Source organism: Arvicanthis niloticus, chromosome 20 (assembly GCF_011762505.2).
Source record: "Arvicanthis niloticus isolate mArvNil1 chromosome 20, mArvNil1.pat.X, whole genome shotgun sequence".
Lineage (NCBI taxonomy): Eukaryota > Metazoa > Chordata > Mammalia > Rodentia > Muridae > Arvicanthis > Arvicanthis niloticus.
In genome coordinates this window covers 5,424,866-5,444,366 of record NC_047677.1, presented here as the reverse complement: position 1 = coordinate 5,444,366, position 19,501 = coordinate 5,424,866, and the positions used below count along the sequence as shown (strand labels likewise).

General features: G+C 37.1%; 1 protein-coding gene across 9 annotated transcripts in view; it reads right to left on the bottom strand.

Moving 5' to 3' along the window:
• Positions 1 to 19,501, bottom strand: part of Cep85l (centrosomal protein 85L) — a 114,183-nt gene that overhangs the window by 17,748 nt on the left and 76,934 nt on the right. For all 9 annotated transcript variants that reach the window (XM_076916909.1, XM_076916906.1, XM_076916905.1 and 6 more), the window contains 2 exons: positions 12,798 to 12,915; positions 1,653 to 1,832 (listed from right to left, as the gene is read on the bottom strand). In XM_076916909.1, the coding sequence (XP_076773024.1) occupies positions 1,653 to 1,832; positions 12,798 to 12,915 (298 nt within the window). The remainder of the gene's footprint in view (positions 1 to 1,652; positions 1,833 to 12,797; positions 12,916 to 19,501) is intronic.

Genomic DNA, 19,501 nt, shown 5'->3' with positions numbered 1-19,501 from the left:
ATTTAAGAACCAATAAGGGGCTAAGGAGCCAACTCACGTGCTTAAAGCACTTTTATATCGTACATTGTATATATACACTTTTTATATTGTATCATAAGTGAGTTTGCACCACATTTCCTTTATTTATTTATTTATTTGTTTGTTTGTTTGTTTGTTTGTTTATTTTTGGTTTTTTGAGACAGGGTTTCTATGTGTAGCCCTGGCTGTCCTGGAACTCACTCTGTAGACCAGGCTGGCCTTGAACTCAGAAATCCACCTGCCTCTGCCTCCCAAGTGCTGGGATTAAAGGCGTGCGCCACCACTGCCTGGCTCACATTTCCTTTTTTTAAAACTCTAATAGAAGTGTGTCTTCACAGCAGTCACTCTAGCGTTGCACAGTGTGTAAAGTTAACACCTACTATACCACAAGAGTTGGCATTCCCAGTAAACCCAGTCTGTTCAGATTTAACTTCAGATTTTATGTTCTCCTTTGACTCTACTGACTTTAAATTATACACCTTACATTCACAAAATACTTTCATAAGTAAGACCAGTTAAAAACAACCAATCAATCAATAAACAGGCTAATGAAACGAGTGGGCTATTTTCAAAAGATGAAGTATAAAGGGATAATAAATATATGAAAACAACACGTTCACCACCCTTAACATATAAGGGATATGCAAATGAAAACTGAGATTAGACTTCACTGCTCAGAACAGCTCTCATAAAGAAAACATGAGAAACATCCTCATGCGGATGAGGGAGAAGGGGAGGAAACGTAAATTAGTCCAGACATTATGAAAAATCAGTATGGCAGTTACTCGTAAAACCAAAAATGAAATTATAATACGACCAAGCCTATACTGCTCCTGAGCATATACTTGAAGGACTCTTAAGTCAACACACCGCAATACCTCCAAGGCTGTGTTTATTACAGCATTATTCATAATAGACAACCTATAGAATCATCATAAGTGTCTATTAGCAGATGAATAGATGAAGGTAATATGATGTTTTAATACATACATATATATCGCAGACGTCTTTGTCTCTCTGTCTCTCTTGCTGGTCTGTGTGTGTGTGTGTGTGTGTGTGTAATGAAGTTTAATTCAGCCATAAGGAATGAGGTTATATCACTTGAAGAAACATAAATACAAATGGAGATATTCTGTTAAGTAAAATAAACCAGATGCATAAAGATAAATACTGAGTATTTTCTCTCATTTGTGAATCACAGATCTTTTATAGATACACAAAACCACATATAAATGACATAAAATCTACTTAGTCATAATAAGAGGCTTCAACTTAATAACTTAAGGCAATGGCCTTCTGAAAAAATAACCGTCACTTCACTTCCCTCTACTTTATTGTCATTAAGACCAAGAAACAAGGAAATACAATAAGAAAAAGGAAGAGTCACTGGAGTGGGCAACTGGTTTTAGAAAGTTTCAGTACTAGTTAGAAAGGCACAGTAGAGACTTTATTCCTCAATTAGATGTTTAAATCTGTGCCGCCAGCACAGATTTCTTGAAAGCTGATGCATATAGCATTTTACTATAATGTAAATGTACATAACCTGATAGAAACCCTGAAACAGCAAATGATAAACATCCTTTTTGAAGAAAGCAACTGGTTTGTAAAACCACAAGCATTTACAAAATCCTCACCTTTTCTTCTAGTTTCTTCTTTTCTTCACTAAATTGGCTTATTCTTTGTTTGAGAAACTCATTGAGCTGCAAAACTTCTCTCTCAGTAGATGCTAGCTTTCGCTCAAGTTCTTCCTGGTGGGGATGGGACAACGGTTGCTCTGTAAATGGAGACTGGCCTGAATTGCTCTCATATTGAGGCTATTGAGGGGGAAAAAACAGTAGATAAGTCTTCAGTTTACAAAGCAGAAAAGGGTTACAGTACAATCACCACTGTGGAGCTTTAAAGCAGGCGGCCTCATCCTAGACTCTTGCCCTTCTGCTTCCTAGACACAGACCAGGGTTAAAGGACATAAGGATCTCTAAGTCTTGGTTTATTCATCTATGAAATACAAATAATAAAGGCAGTTTGCAATGTTTACTGAACAGAAAGTATGCAAGCTTCTAGCACACAGCAAAAATTCAATAAAAGGCAGCTACTATTTGGCTTAAAAGCATACTTAAAAAAGGACATAATGTATTACACACCTCCATCCTATACAAGTAAAACTTATAGGGAAGTAATTAAACACAAAAAAGTGGGGTGCAGTGGTAAATTCTCATAATTCAAACATTGAAAATGAAGGAAAGAGGGCTAGAAGATCTAATCCAGAACAAGTTACATAGTTAAGACCCTGTCTCAAGAACATGCACGAATATCTTCTTCATAAATAATCATTCAACTACTTAAACTCAATAAGCATTAATATACTGGCTCAATAATTAAGATTCATAAAGTCAGGGTTTTTGTCCATGGCAGAGTGGTGATCATATACTTGTCTAAAATCATGTCTGGCACCATACAAGTGCTCAAAACAATAATAGAATAAAAAAATATCGTTTCTTCCATTTAGAAAGGTTTGATGCAAACTCTTCTATAGCAAAAGGTGATTCTCCCTTGAGTTAAAATCTGGAAGGGATGGACAGGAAAATACATATATTCCTTTAGATAAATCAAACTGAAAGCATTAAATTAACAAAGAATCTGCTATTAATTTAATATATATTTACAAAGTATACCCCTTGTAGGTCAAGATTTTAAAGGTTACAGAAAACGATTAAAAAAAAACACACTTAAGACTAAAGTACTAAGGTGGTGGCAGATACAGCAGCTAGGGAAAGGGAGTATAGAGAAGTGACTTTGAACAAGGTCTTCAAGCACTACAGTTTTGCTAAAAGGTAGGCATTCATTCAATTTGTTGTGAGGAGGAATATTTCATGTTGCATACTCTGGCACTAGCCTTTATGAATTCAAATTTTAACAGAAAAGCCCTTAGACAACTATAGCACAGGAAACAATATAATGAGGTGGCCAAATAAAGGTCACATCAAGTACAAAGTGCTCAGGAAGAGGGAAATAAAACTAACACTTGGAAAATGAATAATAACTGTGCTTCAGTAGGGTAGTGGCTTTTGAGACATTTCTTTAAAAATAGGTGAATTCTGCTGTGCTGATTATTTTTGTTTGGTTTGGGGGTGGGTTTTTGGTTGGTTTTTTTTTTTGGTTTTTTTTTTTTTTTTTTTGGTTTTTTTGGGTTTTTTTGGTTTGGTTTGGTTTTTTTTGTGAACTTGACACAGACCTACATATATTTAGGAATAGGGCATCGTAATTGAGAAAATGACTCCATAAAATTAGCCCATAGACAAGTCTGCAGGGATTGTCTTGATTAATGATTGATTGAAGGGGCCCAGCTTACTGTGGGCATTGACATTCATATGGAGGTGGTCCTGGGGTAAGTAAGAAAGCAAACTGACTGAGTTTCCTCTACCCAATTTTGGGCATTTTGGCTAAGGTCACCTCCAGTGAGTCCTGAGAGTGTCATACCTGTGGGGTGTTTGATTCTCTCTAGAGGGTCCCCTACCTGCCACCCCCCACCCCAAGGCTGCTTATCTCCATTCATTCTCTTGGCCCTCTGGACTTCTCTCCTGCCCTCCCCCATATCTGATCCTGGTCCCCTTTTCCCCTCCTCCTCCACTCCCCCACCCAGGTCCTTCCTTCCCTCTGCCTCCTTCCCATTTCTAAGTGGAATTGAAGCATCCTCACTTGGGCCTTTCTATTTGTTACACTTCTTACAGTATGTGGGTTGTATCCTAGGTATTCTGTACTATTTGGCTAATGTCCACTAATCAGTAGGAGATGGGTCCCAGTGGGCAGAGGGGAGGCAATGACTGGAATGTAAGTAAATAAATAAATAAATTAAAAAGAAAGCAAACTGAGCAACCCCAGAGGTATAAGTAAGTAAGCAGCCTTGCTCTAAGGCTTCTGCTTCAGCTCCTGTTTCAAGGCTCCTGCTTTGAGTTCCTGACCTGACTCTTTCCTCTTGAAGTGCTTTAGGCTATGGTCTTTTAACACAGCAGTAAAATCCCTAAGACATCTGCCAAGAACAAAGAAAGATATCCTGGAAGAAATATTAAAGCAAAGGCAGAGCATACACTCAGAGTGTGATAGGTTACAAGAGATAAATAAAAAGGAAAACTCAAAACCTATTTGGGGACATTATAAAAGAACCCCCAATACTGAGTTGAATCTCAATTTCTAAGAAATAATAACACAGAAATAGTTTTAGATAAATAAATCGGGTTTTTTTTCAGGTTTTATAAATCTCTGTATTCTCTACATTAGGCTGGTGCCTAGTTTTGGTGACAGGAAAACAAAGAAGAGTCCTAGTTTCACTCTGTTACTAGATAAGCCACTCTGACCAAAAGCAAATTGGGAAGGAAAAAATTTATTTGTCTAATGCTTCCAGGTCAGAATCTATCATTAAAGGAAATCAAGGTTGGAATCCAAGACAGGAAACTGAGGCAGGAAACTGCTTGCTGGCAGTCAATCTCGCTCAGTATAAGGGTCATGCTTAACTAGATTTCATACATAATTCAGAACCATCTGCCTAGGGATAGTGCAGTTCACAATATTCTACTTTAATAAGCAAGACAACACTGTACAGGCATGGCCACAAAGCAATCTGAGCTAGGTAACTGCTCCATCAAGACTTTCCTCTCAGATGACTCTAGGCTTCATCGAGTGTGTAATTAAGGCTAACCAGACAGAGGCAAAAGAACAAGAGGGTGCTGAAACAAGGCCTGGGAATGTAGGTGTCATTATTTATGTATATAACACTCTTATTAATTCTTATTAACAGGGCTATTGACACTGGACTTAAGAGCAGTTACAAATGTGTACACAAGGTCTAGGGTAAACATTAAAGAAGCACTATTGAAATAAAATGAAAATATTCACATACAATGTTTAAATAAAATGACAGGAGAGAAAAATTGTGTTACACCAAAACTGAGTAACACAGAACAATAGAAAATATTTACACCCATGGTAACTTATTAAATAAATCATACTGTGATCACTATAAATATCCCTGGTTCAAATGCACCAACTTAAAGACAAAAATTGTCAGAATGTTATCAGTGTGCCTTATATGGGAAACACTAATCAAATAATACAAAACAGTGCTAACAGCATAAAAGTGTACCAAAATGCTTGGGGTGGAGTGAGGAGATACATAAATCCACTATAGTGGCTCTCAGGCTCATCAGGGATGGCCAGCCACAGAAGGCAAATGTCAATGAAGACATCCTTGCTCGCAGCCCATCAAACAGCCAGATGACTGACATCCATAAATTACTCATTCCTGCACCACACACTTCTCAAGTTCTTTGAAAAAGTCACCAGGAAATCAACATTTAGTTCATAAATCACAGCCCAAAAGCAGAAAACGCATCAAAATACCTGCCATCTGAACACAGGTAAGTTACACTAGAACTCTCTCTCTCTCCCTCTCTCTCTCTCTCCCTCTGTGTCTCTCTCTCTCTCTCTCTCTCTCTCTCTCTCTGTGTCTCTCTCTCTCTCTCTCTCTCTCTCTCTCTCTCTCTCTCTCTCTCTCTCTCTCACACACACACACACACACAATTGAGACATTCCAAAATAAAGCAGTGATCAATAATATATGACTTAAAGAGGAGCTCTCAAGGGAAACATACAAAGTCTCAGCTACAGTATAACTGAAGAACATTTGTGAAATAGGTTATGTGATAAAGTGATGCTCAGAGGAAATTTATACCACTGAATATAAATAAGAAGATGCAGAATTAATCAACTAAGTCTCCAATTATAGTAAACTAGAAAAAGTAAAGAAAGTTAAATCCAAAGTGAAAACGGAAAAGTAAAGCAAAAAAAAAAAAAATCAATGAAATTAAAAATAGGAGATACAGAAAATTCAAACCAGTAATTCTTGAGGTAGGCCAGGAGAAGACAATGAAAGGCAGCAGAAATGACTAATGACAGATATAAAAGAAGGAACATAACTCCAGGTCCCGTAGAGCTCCTCCCCTCGCAGATACCGTCATAAACTCAGTATAATGGAACACTATCAGAACTCACATACAAATATATTAGTAAAGAAGTTCATTAAATAAGTCATTATTAACACTCTAAAACAGAAACCATCTGGCCCTAAACCCATAAATGGACCACAAGAAATTACTATAAAATCTTTAATAAAAAAAAAAAAAAAACAAACCAAGCACATAGGAAAGGAAAGTGAGAGAGAATCTGGATCAGCTGAGCTGGGGGCATGAGTCTAGATCCTACAGGACAGGATTTGTTTTGTAACCACAAAACAAATCATTGATAAGCTGAATTAGAGAGCCATCTACTGGCCTCAAACACTGTTCAGATAGATACCTTAAAATGAAACAAAATAAAACAAAACAAACCCACGCTTTTGTTAATACAATTAGTGCAATAATTGTATAATACCAGAAGAACATTTATTCAGGATGAAGTTATAACGAAATGTTGAATGGTTCTACTAAAAATACTGTTTTCAATGCAAATTACACTAGTTATTTAGCACAATACTTTCACATAGCTATAGTATCAATCTCAGGATTATCCTACAGGGACCTGCTGTTTTGTAATTGAAACCAAAGTAGATTACATAGTAATAAAATATTATAATCTATATGGAATCAAAGTTTAAAAAAGAAAGCTGGATCACTATGTTAATGTCTGTAACTTGCATAAGCCTATAGCTACTTGATTTTTTAGTATTTTCTGATTTCAATGTCTAATTAGCTTAATTTTTTACAATAATACATGAAGAAAATATCCACTTCAAATGAGTTTTGACATCTAGGATAAAGACCTTAACAAAAAAATAACAAAAAATTATTCCATAAATAAAAGCATGTTATCTTCCAACAATGTTCATTTGTCACTTCTTAATCCCAATAAAATGACCAACAGTATATTTCTTTTGGGAAGAAAATAAGCAATCCCTATAGAAAATTATGCAAGTGAGTTTTAATGGAGGAAAAAAAACTCTTAAAGTGAGAGATATAATTTCAAAAAGTGACAGTCTAAGTTTAAGACATCACAGACCCTATGTCTGTCTTCCCATGAATTATAGAAGCAAGCTAGGCTTATTCATAGTTCCATTCCCTGGTCATAGTCCTTTACAGATCATGTGAAGCCTAGCCCTGGTGGATACATCTGCATTACAGCTCCCACATGTGTGCCTCAGAGAACATTCCAGAAAAAGGAACCAGAGAAAATTTAATAGCCAGAATACCAAGAAATCTGCAGTGAAACATTGTCTCCTAGAAATGGCTATATAAACAACAGCCAAACAGCAACATCAATGGGCCTGTTAATATAGAAGAGAAAATGTTCATGGGCTTCTATCCCTAGATAAAGAACTACGGGCTAAACTACTGCCTACTGGGAGAAGAAAAATTAGCCTCTCATAGAGATGAGCACCCTATTGGTTGTTTAATGAAGAGTGGTAAGCCTTGAAACCATATATATATATATATATATATATATATATATCTCAAAAAGCAGGTTTTATATATATATATATATTTGTGCATACAAATATATATTCATTAAACAAATACTATCAAAGCAATAAACATTATCAATTTTAAAGTGGAAGCTAGGGAAAGGTTTTGTAGGAGGCTGCTGAGAAGGACTGGAGGGGAAAGGGAGAGGGGAGAGTAGTGTAACTAATTTCAATTGAAAACAAAAAATATATGAGGAAGGAAGAGATAAACATGCTCTATTTTAAGAACCATAAATTCAGAAACTTTCAGTTTTGGATGTCAAGAGTTCAGCATTGTGCTTTAGATGTTGAATGTTAAATAGGATCACCTATAAATGTGAAACTCATTTATAAAATAATCAGAAGAATTAAGAAAACTTCATAGTAAAAAAATAAAGAAATGAAAGGAATGGAATTTACAAACAACACCTTTCTATTAGAGTGATCATCAGTATATTTGTTTTGTACATGAGTGTTTTGTCTGCATGTATGTAAGGGCGCCACACATACACAGTGTATTTGTTTTGTACATGAGTGTTTTGTCTGCATGTATGTAAGGGCACCACAAGCACACAGTGACCACAGAAGACAGCAGTGAGGATCAGATCTGCCAGAACTGGTATCTCAGACACTTGTTAAATACCAAGTGGGTGCTTGGAACTCAACCTGGGTCTTCTGCAAGAGCACCCAGTGTTCTTAATCTTGGGGCTACCTCTCCATCTCTGCATCACAGTATTTTTAATTAAGGTTTTTGGAGTCCATTATTTTGTCAACTGGACAGTCTTTGGAGTGAGATTTATGCAGCATCCAATGATGGCAGATTACAACTTGGTTCCATGTGACATAGTTCAGAAGAGTCAGGGTTAGATAATTCCAAACCAAAGAGAGTATAGCTGCAAAGAAACAAATTGAATAATAGGACAGGTAAAACTTGGGAGAAAGAGAAGGGCAATATGAGTGAGAAGCTTCATCCAGAGTGTAAGTCAGGCAGCCATGCTGAAAAAAGACATGGAGTCCCAATCACAAGACAGGGCACATCTCCTGTAAACTGCAAATCCACTTGTGGGTTTTGGTGAGAATGACTTTTGTTTTTTTTTTTTTTGGCAGGATGGGTCAGCAGTGGGGAGAAGTTCCATTTTGTCATTCCATGCAGCTTGGTGGGGGGAGGGGATATCCAACTGAGCTGCTCTGGAGATCTGTGAACTAAGAACTTACAGTTGAGAGGCAGCTATGTTAACAATGGAGAAGAAAGGACCCGACAGGGACAAGTATGAAAGTGCCAGTGGCAGTGGAGTCAGGTACAGAGCAGTGTAGCCCTTTTCTGAATATCAAGTCAGTGACGTCAGCACCTTGGAAGCTTGTGGTCTGACAAGTGCTGACTCTGAGGTCAGTAGGTGCATCAACCTCTAGAGCTACCCATAATCATAAAGTTCAGCAGCACAGAGCAAGAGGCTGAAGTACAAAAGATTATAATGGCATCCACAGCCACATCCTTGTGGCAAGCAATAATTAATGCTGAGTGGGTTCTGAAAGTACACAGTCAGGGCTGCCTATAATACATCACAGTGCTGTGTTTGCTTCCTGACTTCCAATGCATTTGGAAGACACCTTCCCACGTGTGGCATTAGCTACCCCAGAGTTTATAAATAGGGTTTTAGAGTGTGGGAGAACTTGTCTACCTCAGATACTACAAAGCTAAAACTGGTGAGCAAAGGCTGCTAGTATGAAAAGAAGAAAAACAACTGACGATGGCACTGCCAGCCCAGTAACACCCAGCAGTAGCATAAATCAGAGTAAAGAGGAGCATGCACAAGCTCAACCTACTGGGCATGATGTGCATGCCTGGAAGACCAAACTGTCTCAACCACAGGAACATGGAAAAGGTTAAATGTCACTAGAAGAAGACATGAATAAAGGAGAAGTAGGAACAAATCCATTATTTCCAACACAGTAAACCTCTAATGCCAATAGCAGAGAGAAACTAATTATAAAAAGAACAAAGCATACCTAATTACCCAGAAAAAGAGCCGACAAAATGACAGCAATTAAAACCTCATCTTAAGGTGAGATGGCCCTACTCATCATAACCAAAAGACCTAAATGAATAAACCTGAAGATTAAAGGGAGCTGATACCAGACCCACTGAGATCTAGATGATCATTGGGAAATACTCTGAAACTGATAATTTATAGAAGAAAATCTACCAGAAATAAACTCCCAAACACATAACTCAAAATTAAAGCTAAAAGATATAAACATATCCATGAGAAAAAACTAGCCTGCAGTATTAACAGTTCTTCAAAAAAAAAAAAAAAAGAAAGAAAGAAAGAAAGAAAGAAAGAAAGAAAGAAAGAAAGAAAGAAAGAAACCCAGAACCAGACAACACCCTCCCTGAAGTCTACCAAACCTTTAGAGAAAAGCTAACGTTACTACTCTGCAAAGAACACCACCAAGCCACTTCTACAAAGCCAGCATACCAGACACAAAATCACACAAAAACAAAACATTAACCCATGGGCCAGTAACCCTGATGAACCTATATCTGAAAGTTATCAAAGAAAACAAATACTTGGAAAATAGCTCAAGGATATAGGAAAAAGGAAATGCACCCTCACCAAGTTGTTTCCTTCCTGAGACTACAAGGATGAATGAACATATATAAAACAATAGATATAAAATAACACATTAGTAGACTGAAGGGCAGAAAAGCCTTTATCCCTTTCATGATAAAATCCCCAAAGAAACCAGACAGAAGAACTCATCTCAACATAATAAAGGCTACATACAACAAACCTAGAGCCAATACTAACTGGAAAATCATCTCCATTAAAATCAAGAATGAGAGTAATATCCACCCTCCACTCTTAAGCAACAAAAGTCTTGAGGTCTTAGCAATAAAACAAGAGAAGAAAATAAATACATACAAATAGTATGGAAGAAGTCAAACTATCCCTGTTTACACATGGCATGATTCCATACTTATGAAACCTCAATAACTCTACAAGAAAAATCATAAAGCTGATAAAAACATTATCAACAAAGTAAATCTTAAGTAGCTTTCCTATATCCCAAATAATGAACATGCCACAAAAGAAATCAGAATAGTAAAATCCCACTTACAATATTTATAATAGCTCCATGTATAACTCCAAAAACCCAAAACAAACAAAAATCTCCAGTAATAAACTTGACCAGGGAGATCAAAGACATTTATGATTAAAAATTTCAAACATGGAGGAAAAGAAATTAAAAAAATTTTTTTCAAAAGAAACTAGCACACTGATAGACACCCCCCAGTCCCACCCCCAACACCATAGTAACAGACTGGCAGAATTAAAACTATAAAGATGGTTAAATTACTAACAGTGCAATCCCTTTCTATAAAAGAATCCTGTAATTCTTCACAGAACTAGAAAAAATGAAATATGAAAGCACCAAAACTCCCAAATAGCAAAAGCAATTCTAAGAAGAAAGAACAACACTGAAGGACCCATAACCGCTAACCTCAAATTATACTACAGACCCACAGTAACCAAATTACCATGATAATGGCACAGAGACATATGTACAAGATAAAATGGTAGAACCAGAGATAAAGTCACACACTACAGCCACCCAATTTTTGACAAGGATGCCACAAACATTTTGGAGAAAAAAAAGACTCCAACAAAATGGTACTGACTAAGCTGACCACTGCAAAGTGACACAAGGTCCGCACCTCTCACTTTAAACACAAATGGATTAAAATACAGATTCAAGACCTTCATGTCAGACCTGAAACTCTGAAATTCTTAAAGAAAAATACTCCAAACACATAAAGACGGGCTGGTGCGAGGGCAAACGGGAAAAAATGCTTGTTGTCAAACCTGAAGGCCTGAGTTTGATTCCCTGCACCGCTCAACGAGGACGAGAAAACCAGTTCCTACAATTTGTCTTCTGACCACACACACATATGGCACATACTCACAAAAACACACACATATATGCACACGTAATTAATAAATATTAAAAAAATAAAAATACCCAAAGATACAGGCACAGGCAAAGGCTTCTGGAAAGGATTCCTATAAATCAGGACAAATGGGACTTATAAAGCTAAATTTTTAGTAGTAAAGAGACAGTCAACAAAGCGGGAGAAAGTCTTTGGCAACTATATATACTACAGTGGAATAACACAAAGAATCTAAAAGGAATTTTTAAAATGTCAAAACAAACAAGAAAATCACACCAAATTATCCAAGTAATAAATGAGCAAATGAACAATTTTCAAAAGAAAAAAATACAATGGCTAATATTTAAAGACACTATCAACATCTTAGCAATAGGGAAATGCATACAATGAAGTTCTCTCTCACTCCAGTCAAAAGGAGTATCATTTTTTTAAAAGCCAGCAAAGCTGGGAAGGAAGAGCCATTAAGCACAGCGGTGGGAAGCTGAACAAGTGCAGCTGCTCTGAGCAGTCTGGAGGTGCTTCAGAGAGGCAGCCGCAGAGCTGACCGATGGTCCAGCCCTACCGCCGAGCAGGAGGAAGCCAAGCACACCAGAGACATGTCATACCCCTGCTTACGGCTGCACTATGTGCCAGAGTCAAAACATGGAACAAACCTAAATACCAATCAATAACAGATAAAAATGGAAATGTATGCATACAGGATGCTTTTGTTCCTCTGTAAGGAAAAATAAAACTGTTATTTGCAGGAAAATTGATAAAATGGAGATCACTGTGTTAAGAAAAATAAGCCATATGTAGAATCTATATTTAAACATACAAATATGTATACTTACAACCGAAATCTCATTTCTCAGAACTTTAATTTGCAAAGATAAATGCATGTGAGAAGCAAAACAATGTTTATAAACGGTTATTCATTGTGGCGTCATTTATAATATACCCAAATAGCAAACAACCTTAATTTTCATGAGTAAGAGATGGTTGAATATATCATGATGTCTCTAAAATAGAAAATAAATGTAAATGTAGAGAACAAAGCAATGTGCATATTCTTAAGGATTTTTGTAAATGTGCAGAGCTGCAATGCATTTTTATGTTTGTGATATGCATCACTGGAAGGACATCCAGATGCTGATAAGAGTGCATTCTGTGTGTGGGGGAGGGGGAAGGCTGAGACAGAACAGAAGGAGGAAAGTAGCTGGGCACGAACTACGCAAAAATGACCTCTACAGACTCACTGCTATTTTAGAGCACTGATGTAAGGTGCTCTAAGGTTATAAATAAAATATACTACAAGTACAGATTTACTAATCCACTATAAAGTGTTCTAAGTCTTACCTGTAAACTACTCATGTAGGAGTCTTCACAATTTACATAATGTCCTAGCATAGCATGCTGGGCCCGCAGTTCATTATCCCTTATCCTTTCATGTAGGTGGTTAATTTGTTGCTTCTGCCTGCAAAACATGAAGTAAAATTATATTATGAAGAATCAACTTTTCTAAAAAACAGTGAAGAAAACTTTTAGTATGTAGATACTTTTACACATCTAAAAGTTTTGTCTTATCTCACCCATTAAAGAAAAAAAAGAAAAGGAAAGAAAAAGAAAGAGAGCCATGGGGTTGGAGAGATGTCTCAGAATATAAAGTGCTTGTCATCCAACGAGCAGATTCCCATCCCCAGAACCCATGCATGTGAGGCAGGCATGGTAGCTCCTGTAGCATTCAAGATGAAAAGACAGAGGACCCCAGAGCAAGCTGGCTAGCTGGATCAGCTGGAACTGGATAACCCTGGCTCAGTTAGAGATCTTACCCAATAAATAAAGGGGAGAAGGATCTGGGAAGAAAACTAAGATCAACTTCAGGCCTACACATACATCTAAGCACACTGCACACACATACATGTACATGTACACGTACATGTTAGTAAATATGAATATACCACACATGCATACACACACACACACAAAATCAAGACTGGAAGAAGCTATTTACAACACAATAATATATATGATATATGTGTGTAAACAAATGGAAGTCTATGTATTAATTCCTGAACTATATATTCAAAGCTCCTCAATAAAAAGTTTTCTCTAGAGAAAAATTAATAGGAAAAATATCGTTTCCACAAAAATAGCAGATATCCACTTTTGCTTTTTTAATTTTTTCCTCAGAAATTAAATTTTTACATACTCTACTTCTTTTCCTGTACTGACTTCCAAGCTAGGTTAAATTATTTTTTCTATGAACACAGTTGTGAAAATTGCCTGATGGATGTGACCTGGGGTCTCATTTACGGCTGGCACTTGGAGTGAAGAAGGACTGCTGGCGACCATGTCTCTGACCCTGTGGAATCTGACTCTAGCTCACCACTGCTAGTATTGACCTGTAGAACTGACCTCCTGAGACTGAAATAAAATATTTAAATATACTGATTCAGTAATGCTATATACATAAATATAAACAACTATAAAAGTAAACTATCAAAACTGTATTTAGATACTCAAATTTAACTGATAACTATGATGCAAAATAAATATTCTTTCCTCACTATAGTGTCCATCGACCATCTCAAAGCAAAGAATACTTATAAGTAACCATTAATATTAATTTTCCTAATTTTTTCCTCTGATTAACACAAAAATAGCACAAAAGTAGTAAGTTTCGTTACAACATCACCATACATTTGTCACACTTAGCTCATGGTTATTCTCTTCCCTGGCATCCCTCCCCCAGGATTCTTCCTTAAATCCCATGATCCCATTCCCAGTGTCATGACCTACACACACATACACTCACATACACAGACACACACAAATATATATATATAATTTTAAATTTAGGTTCCATATATAAGAGTCCATCCATTTTTCTGAATATGTTATGGATTCACAGTTCGTTGTGGCTGCATACAATTCCACGTAATGTGGTTTACATACTTTTTTATCCATCTTTGATAGATATCGAGGCTGGTTCCATGTGTGTGTTATTGTAAATAGTTTAACAGTAGACATGAATGTAAAAGGTATCTTTGTGGTATGCTGAATTAGGAGTTCTTCAAGTATATGCCCAAACTGGGTTATGACTGAATCATATATATTTCTACTTTCAGTTCTTTGAGGTACCTCTATGAAATGGAACTTATCTTCCTCATATCCTCATCAGTATTTCTTGCCATATGATTTTTTAAAAACAGGCATTCTGCATGGAGTGAGATGGAATACAAAAGAAATTCAAATTTATATTTTCCAAAATTTTCAAGTATTTATGGCTATTTGTGTTTCTCCATCAGAAAATGGTCTATTCAATTAACGAGGCTGTTTACTGATTGAATTAGTTTTATGATGTTAATTTTTATAATACTCTGTATGTTCAAGATCTCAATCCTCTATTTAAAAAAGTTAGCAGCTGGGCAGTGGTGGCACATACCTCTAATCCCAGCACTTGGGAGGCAGGAGCAGATGGATTTCTGAGTTCGAGGCCAGCCTGGTCTACAGAGTGAGTTCCAGGATAGCCAAGGCTATATAGAGAAACCCTGTCTCAAAAAACAAAAACAAACAAACAGAAAAAAACAACAAAAATATAATAAAGTTAGCAAAGATTTTTTCCATTCTATGGGTTGTGTATTCACTCTGCTGATTATTTCTATAGGTGCTTGTCAACTGTTGACCCACCCCAGCCAGTGAGCCTGTCTCCATGCAGCCTAGAGCGCTTCACATTTTTATTATTAAAGCAAGTAATACCTGAGGTACCATTTATAGCTAAAGCACAGACAAGCTTAAGATGGGAATATACCTAGTGTTATATGTTACAAGAATTGTCTTTGATCATGTCAAAGAGCCAAGAATCCTCCTTCTTTGGCTTTCTCACAAAGCTAATGTGAACATGCCAGGTCTCCCTTCATGTCCTTGCTTTCAAGTGCTTCCTTCCACTTCCCACAATGTGCTAGACATAGCTAGTCTTATATCAACTTGACACAAGCTAAAAACATTTGAGAGGAGGGAACCTCGACTGAAAAAAAATGTCTAAGAAAGATTGGGTTGTAGGCAAGCTTGTCAGCCATTTTCTTAATAGTGATTGGTAGGCGAGGATACAGCCCTATTATGGGTGGTGCCATCCCTCGGTTGGTGGTCCTGAGCTCTCTATAAGAAAGCAGGCTGAGCAAGCCATGAGCAAGCTAGTAAACAGGCCTCTTCATCAGCTCCTGCCACCAGGTGCCTGCCCTGTTTGAGCTCCTGTCCTGACTTCTTTTAATGATAAACCATGCTGTGGAAGTGTTAGCCAAATACATCCTTTCCTCCCCCAGTTGCTGTGATCATGGTGCTTTGTCACAGCAACAGAAACCCAAACAAGACACACAGTTCATGCAATTCTTCCTCGGACATCTTGTGCAAAGAACATCTGTACTCTGCCCCATTCATAGTTCACAGTAAGTTCACAGTTTTCTTACACAAGCTCTCACAGTCAATTCCTCATATTATTCCCTGCTCTTCTGAGGAAATCCTTCCTCGTGCTTACAACCTACGTCTTCCTCTAACAGCTGCAAACATTCAGGTTTGCACTAAGGCACTGAATCTATTTTGAATGGTTAGTTTTACAGAGAAAGAGACCTACTACGTTTATTTTTCTACATGTAACAATCCAGTTTTCCCAATACCATTTCTTAACATGACTGTCTTTTCTCCAACATGTGTTTTGATAGCAGTCTGGCTGCAGCTGTATACGGTATGTCTAGGACCATTACTGGTCCTCATGTCTGTTTCTGTGACAATACCATGTTGCTTTATTACTGTGTTTCTGTAATAATTTAAAATCAGGTCCCCTGATACCTCCAGTATTATTCTAATGATTACTCTTGACTACCAAGGGACTTTGTTCTTTTAAATGTATTTTGTTAGGGTTTTGTTTTGTCTTATTGATAAGAGACAGGTATCCCAGGTTGGCTTTGAACTCACTACGTAGTCCACGGGTGGCCTTGAACTGCTTTTGTGTGTGTGTGTTCATTATTCTTTCAGACTATCATACATGTCTATTTTGACTACATCCACCCCCTACGCATGCTCTTCCCTCTAATTCCTCCTAGACCTCCACCACAACAGCTCCATCTCTACTTCTACTGAGTCCAATTAAGTGTCTCCCATATGTGCCTGAGTATAGGGCCATCTAACAGAGGAACAACAACCTGCCAGGAACAACACCCCTGAAGAAAACTGACTTTTCCCTTCATCAAACATCAACCGCCAATAGTTCTCTGCTAGGGGTGGGGCTTTAGGATCTCTTCCCACCCCTTGCTGGAATTTTGACTAGCTTTACGTCATTTAGGCAACCACTACCGCTATGAACGCGTGTGTGCAACAATCTTATTATGTTAAGAAAACAGTTTTACAGAAACTTCTGGATCATATGATCTTTCTACCACACCTTCCATAACAATCTGAGCTGCAAGGGGAAGTGGGGAGGACAGTATTCATGCCTGGCACTATAAACTAGGTGAAGGACCCATGGCTGCATAGGTCACAGACCCCAGGGGAGAATCTACTTATATTATTTTGATAAATGTACATACTATCAATCTGTCTTCCTAATAGTTACCTATATATCAATATACCACTGCAGCTATCTAACCTCATCAAAGAAGATTCACACTAATGAGACCTTGAACTTCTTCCCTTCTTGCCCCTATGTCTAGAGTGCTAGGACTACAGGTTTATGTGGTGATGAGAACTGAGCTTGGTGCCTTGTGTGTGCCAGGCAAGCACTCTGCCAAGTGAATTAATTATATCCCCAGTCCCCAAAGAAATTTTAGAATTAACATTTTTCTATGAGTATCTTTGGAATTTTGATGGGAATCCTTGATGTTGTAGATTGCTTTGGGTAATTTAGCCAATTCTACAAAATTAATTCAGCTAATCCATGAACACAGGAGAAGTTTCATCTAAGTAGTTTTTTTTGTTTTGTTTGTTTGTTTGTTTTGTTTTTTGTTTGTTTGTTTTTAGTTTCCTCAATGCCTTAGTGTTTTCACTGTAGAATTTTTTTACTTATTTAGGTTTATTCCTGGGAATTTTATTTTTATTGATGCTATAGTTAAATGAGATTTTCCCATTACTTCTTGTTATGGTTATTTACTAGTATACAAAAAAGCTACTTTTTTGATATTGTATTCTGCTACTTTGGTGAAAGTGTTTGTTGGTGCTAAGAGTTTTAAGTGGACTCTTTATGGTCTTTTACGTATAGGATTCCACCCAATCTGAAAGAAATCATATCATCTACAAATAGAAATAACCTCTTCCTATTTGTATTATACTACTACCACTACTATATCATCATCATCATCAATGTCTTAGCTAAGGTAATATTAATATCATCAATGGTTCCTTGTTGTGAAACATTACTGCTTTGATCTCTCTGATGGTTAATTTAAACTTGTAAAAATGCCTAATATTTGCACATCTATTTCATTTTTAAGGCTTAGGAATTTTCTGTGATAAGCTCACTGACTAGATCCAGTATGTCTTTAGTGTTTATCTCATCATCTTATTCTATCTCATGGGTTCTTAGGTTTGGTCTCCTCATCATATCCCAGAGTTCTTAAAACATTTTGCTCATGGTTATTTGTTCTTTCTTTACTGGTGTTTGCATGTGGTACTTCATCAACCCCATCTTCCATTTTGACAACAATGATGACGATTCTGACTCTTCCCTCCTCTTTTCTTCCTCCTCCTCCTCATTCTTCTTTTTGGTCAAGCCCACTAATCATGGTTTCTGGTTGACTTATTTTTTTCATTTCCAACTCTTTTTTTCAAAACCTCAAATTCCTAGTTAAATTTTTATTCATGCTGCTGAATTTCATCCATACTATTGATTTTTTCCAACCATTTTGTTAAAATTACTGTCCTCGGATTCCAGATCCTTTTTTCTTATCTTTGATCATTCTCACCAGAAAACATTCGAAATGTTCATCTGGTATTTCACTCATTTCAATATATTTGAGTTCAATAGTTAAAGAAGTATCATCTTTTGAAAAGGTCATATTTCTTTGCCACAACAACCCCAGCCTATGTTTCTGATAGATTCTGTGTTTTAATTTCTGTTGTTGGTTTAGGTATCTCTTCTTGTTTGTACTTGCTGATCAGTCTATTATTCTCAGTTTCTCTCCCTATCCCTCCCTCTATCCCTCCCTCCCCTCTTCCTCTTCCTCCTCCTCCTCTCTTCCTCTTTCCACTCCTTTTTCTCTCTTACTCTTCTTTCTTCTCCCTCTCCCTTAGCCCATGTAGCCCAAGCTGGCCTCCAATGTGGTATGTAGCCACTGACAGCCTTGATCTCATGCTCCTCCTGCCCTTGTCTCTGCCTTCTGAGTCCGGGGAATACAGGCATTCGGACTACAACCAGTTTTAGATGGTTCTCGGTAGCAGATCCAAGGTACTATGTATTTTAGACAAGTACTCTACCAACTGAGATATGTTCCCGGTCCCCTTAATTTTTGACTGATCATTTACCAAATACTAGCATTGTTTAATCTCCCTTTATGTTATTGGGTAGTGAACCCAAAGTCCTGTGCTTATGAGACAAGCATTTTAGTACTAAGCTGAGCTGTATCTCTATCCCTGAGTAGCCCACTCTTGAAGGCTCAATCCTAAGTACAACTAGAGAGAAAACAATCTGCTGCTTCTCCTCCCTCTTTGCTATGGATCTGGGCAGCTGATGCTTTGTTACACTTTCTTCTCCCTTTCAACCCATTCTTCTCCAGCTGTTTTTAGCTATCTTTTCCTTCCTTCATTTATCCCACTGCTCCACACAAAAATAAGCAACAACTAACACTGGTTACAGAAAAAAATATTCTCCTCAAATGCTTTCTAAAGTATCTTAATAGAACACACTTGATAATTCCAAAAGTAGATATAAGTGATATGCACCCATATATTTTAAAGATAACATAATACAGTAACCTTATGATTTCTTACTCAGAATAATCAAGAGACTTTCTATTAAAACTAAATGAATTCTTCTTGATAACTCTGGTACTAAAATATTAAAAGTTCTTACA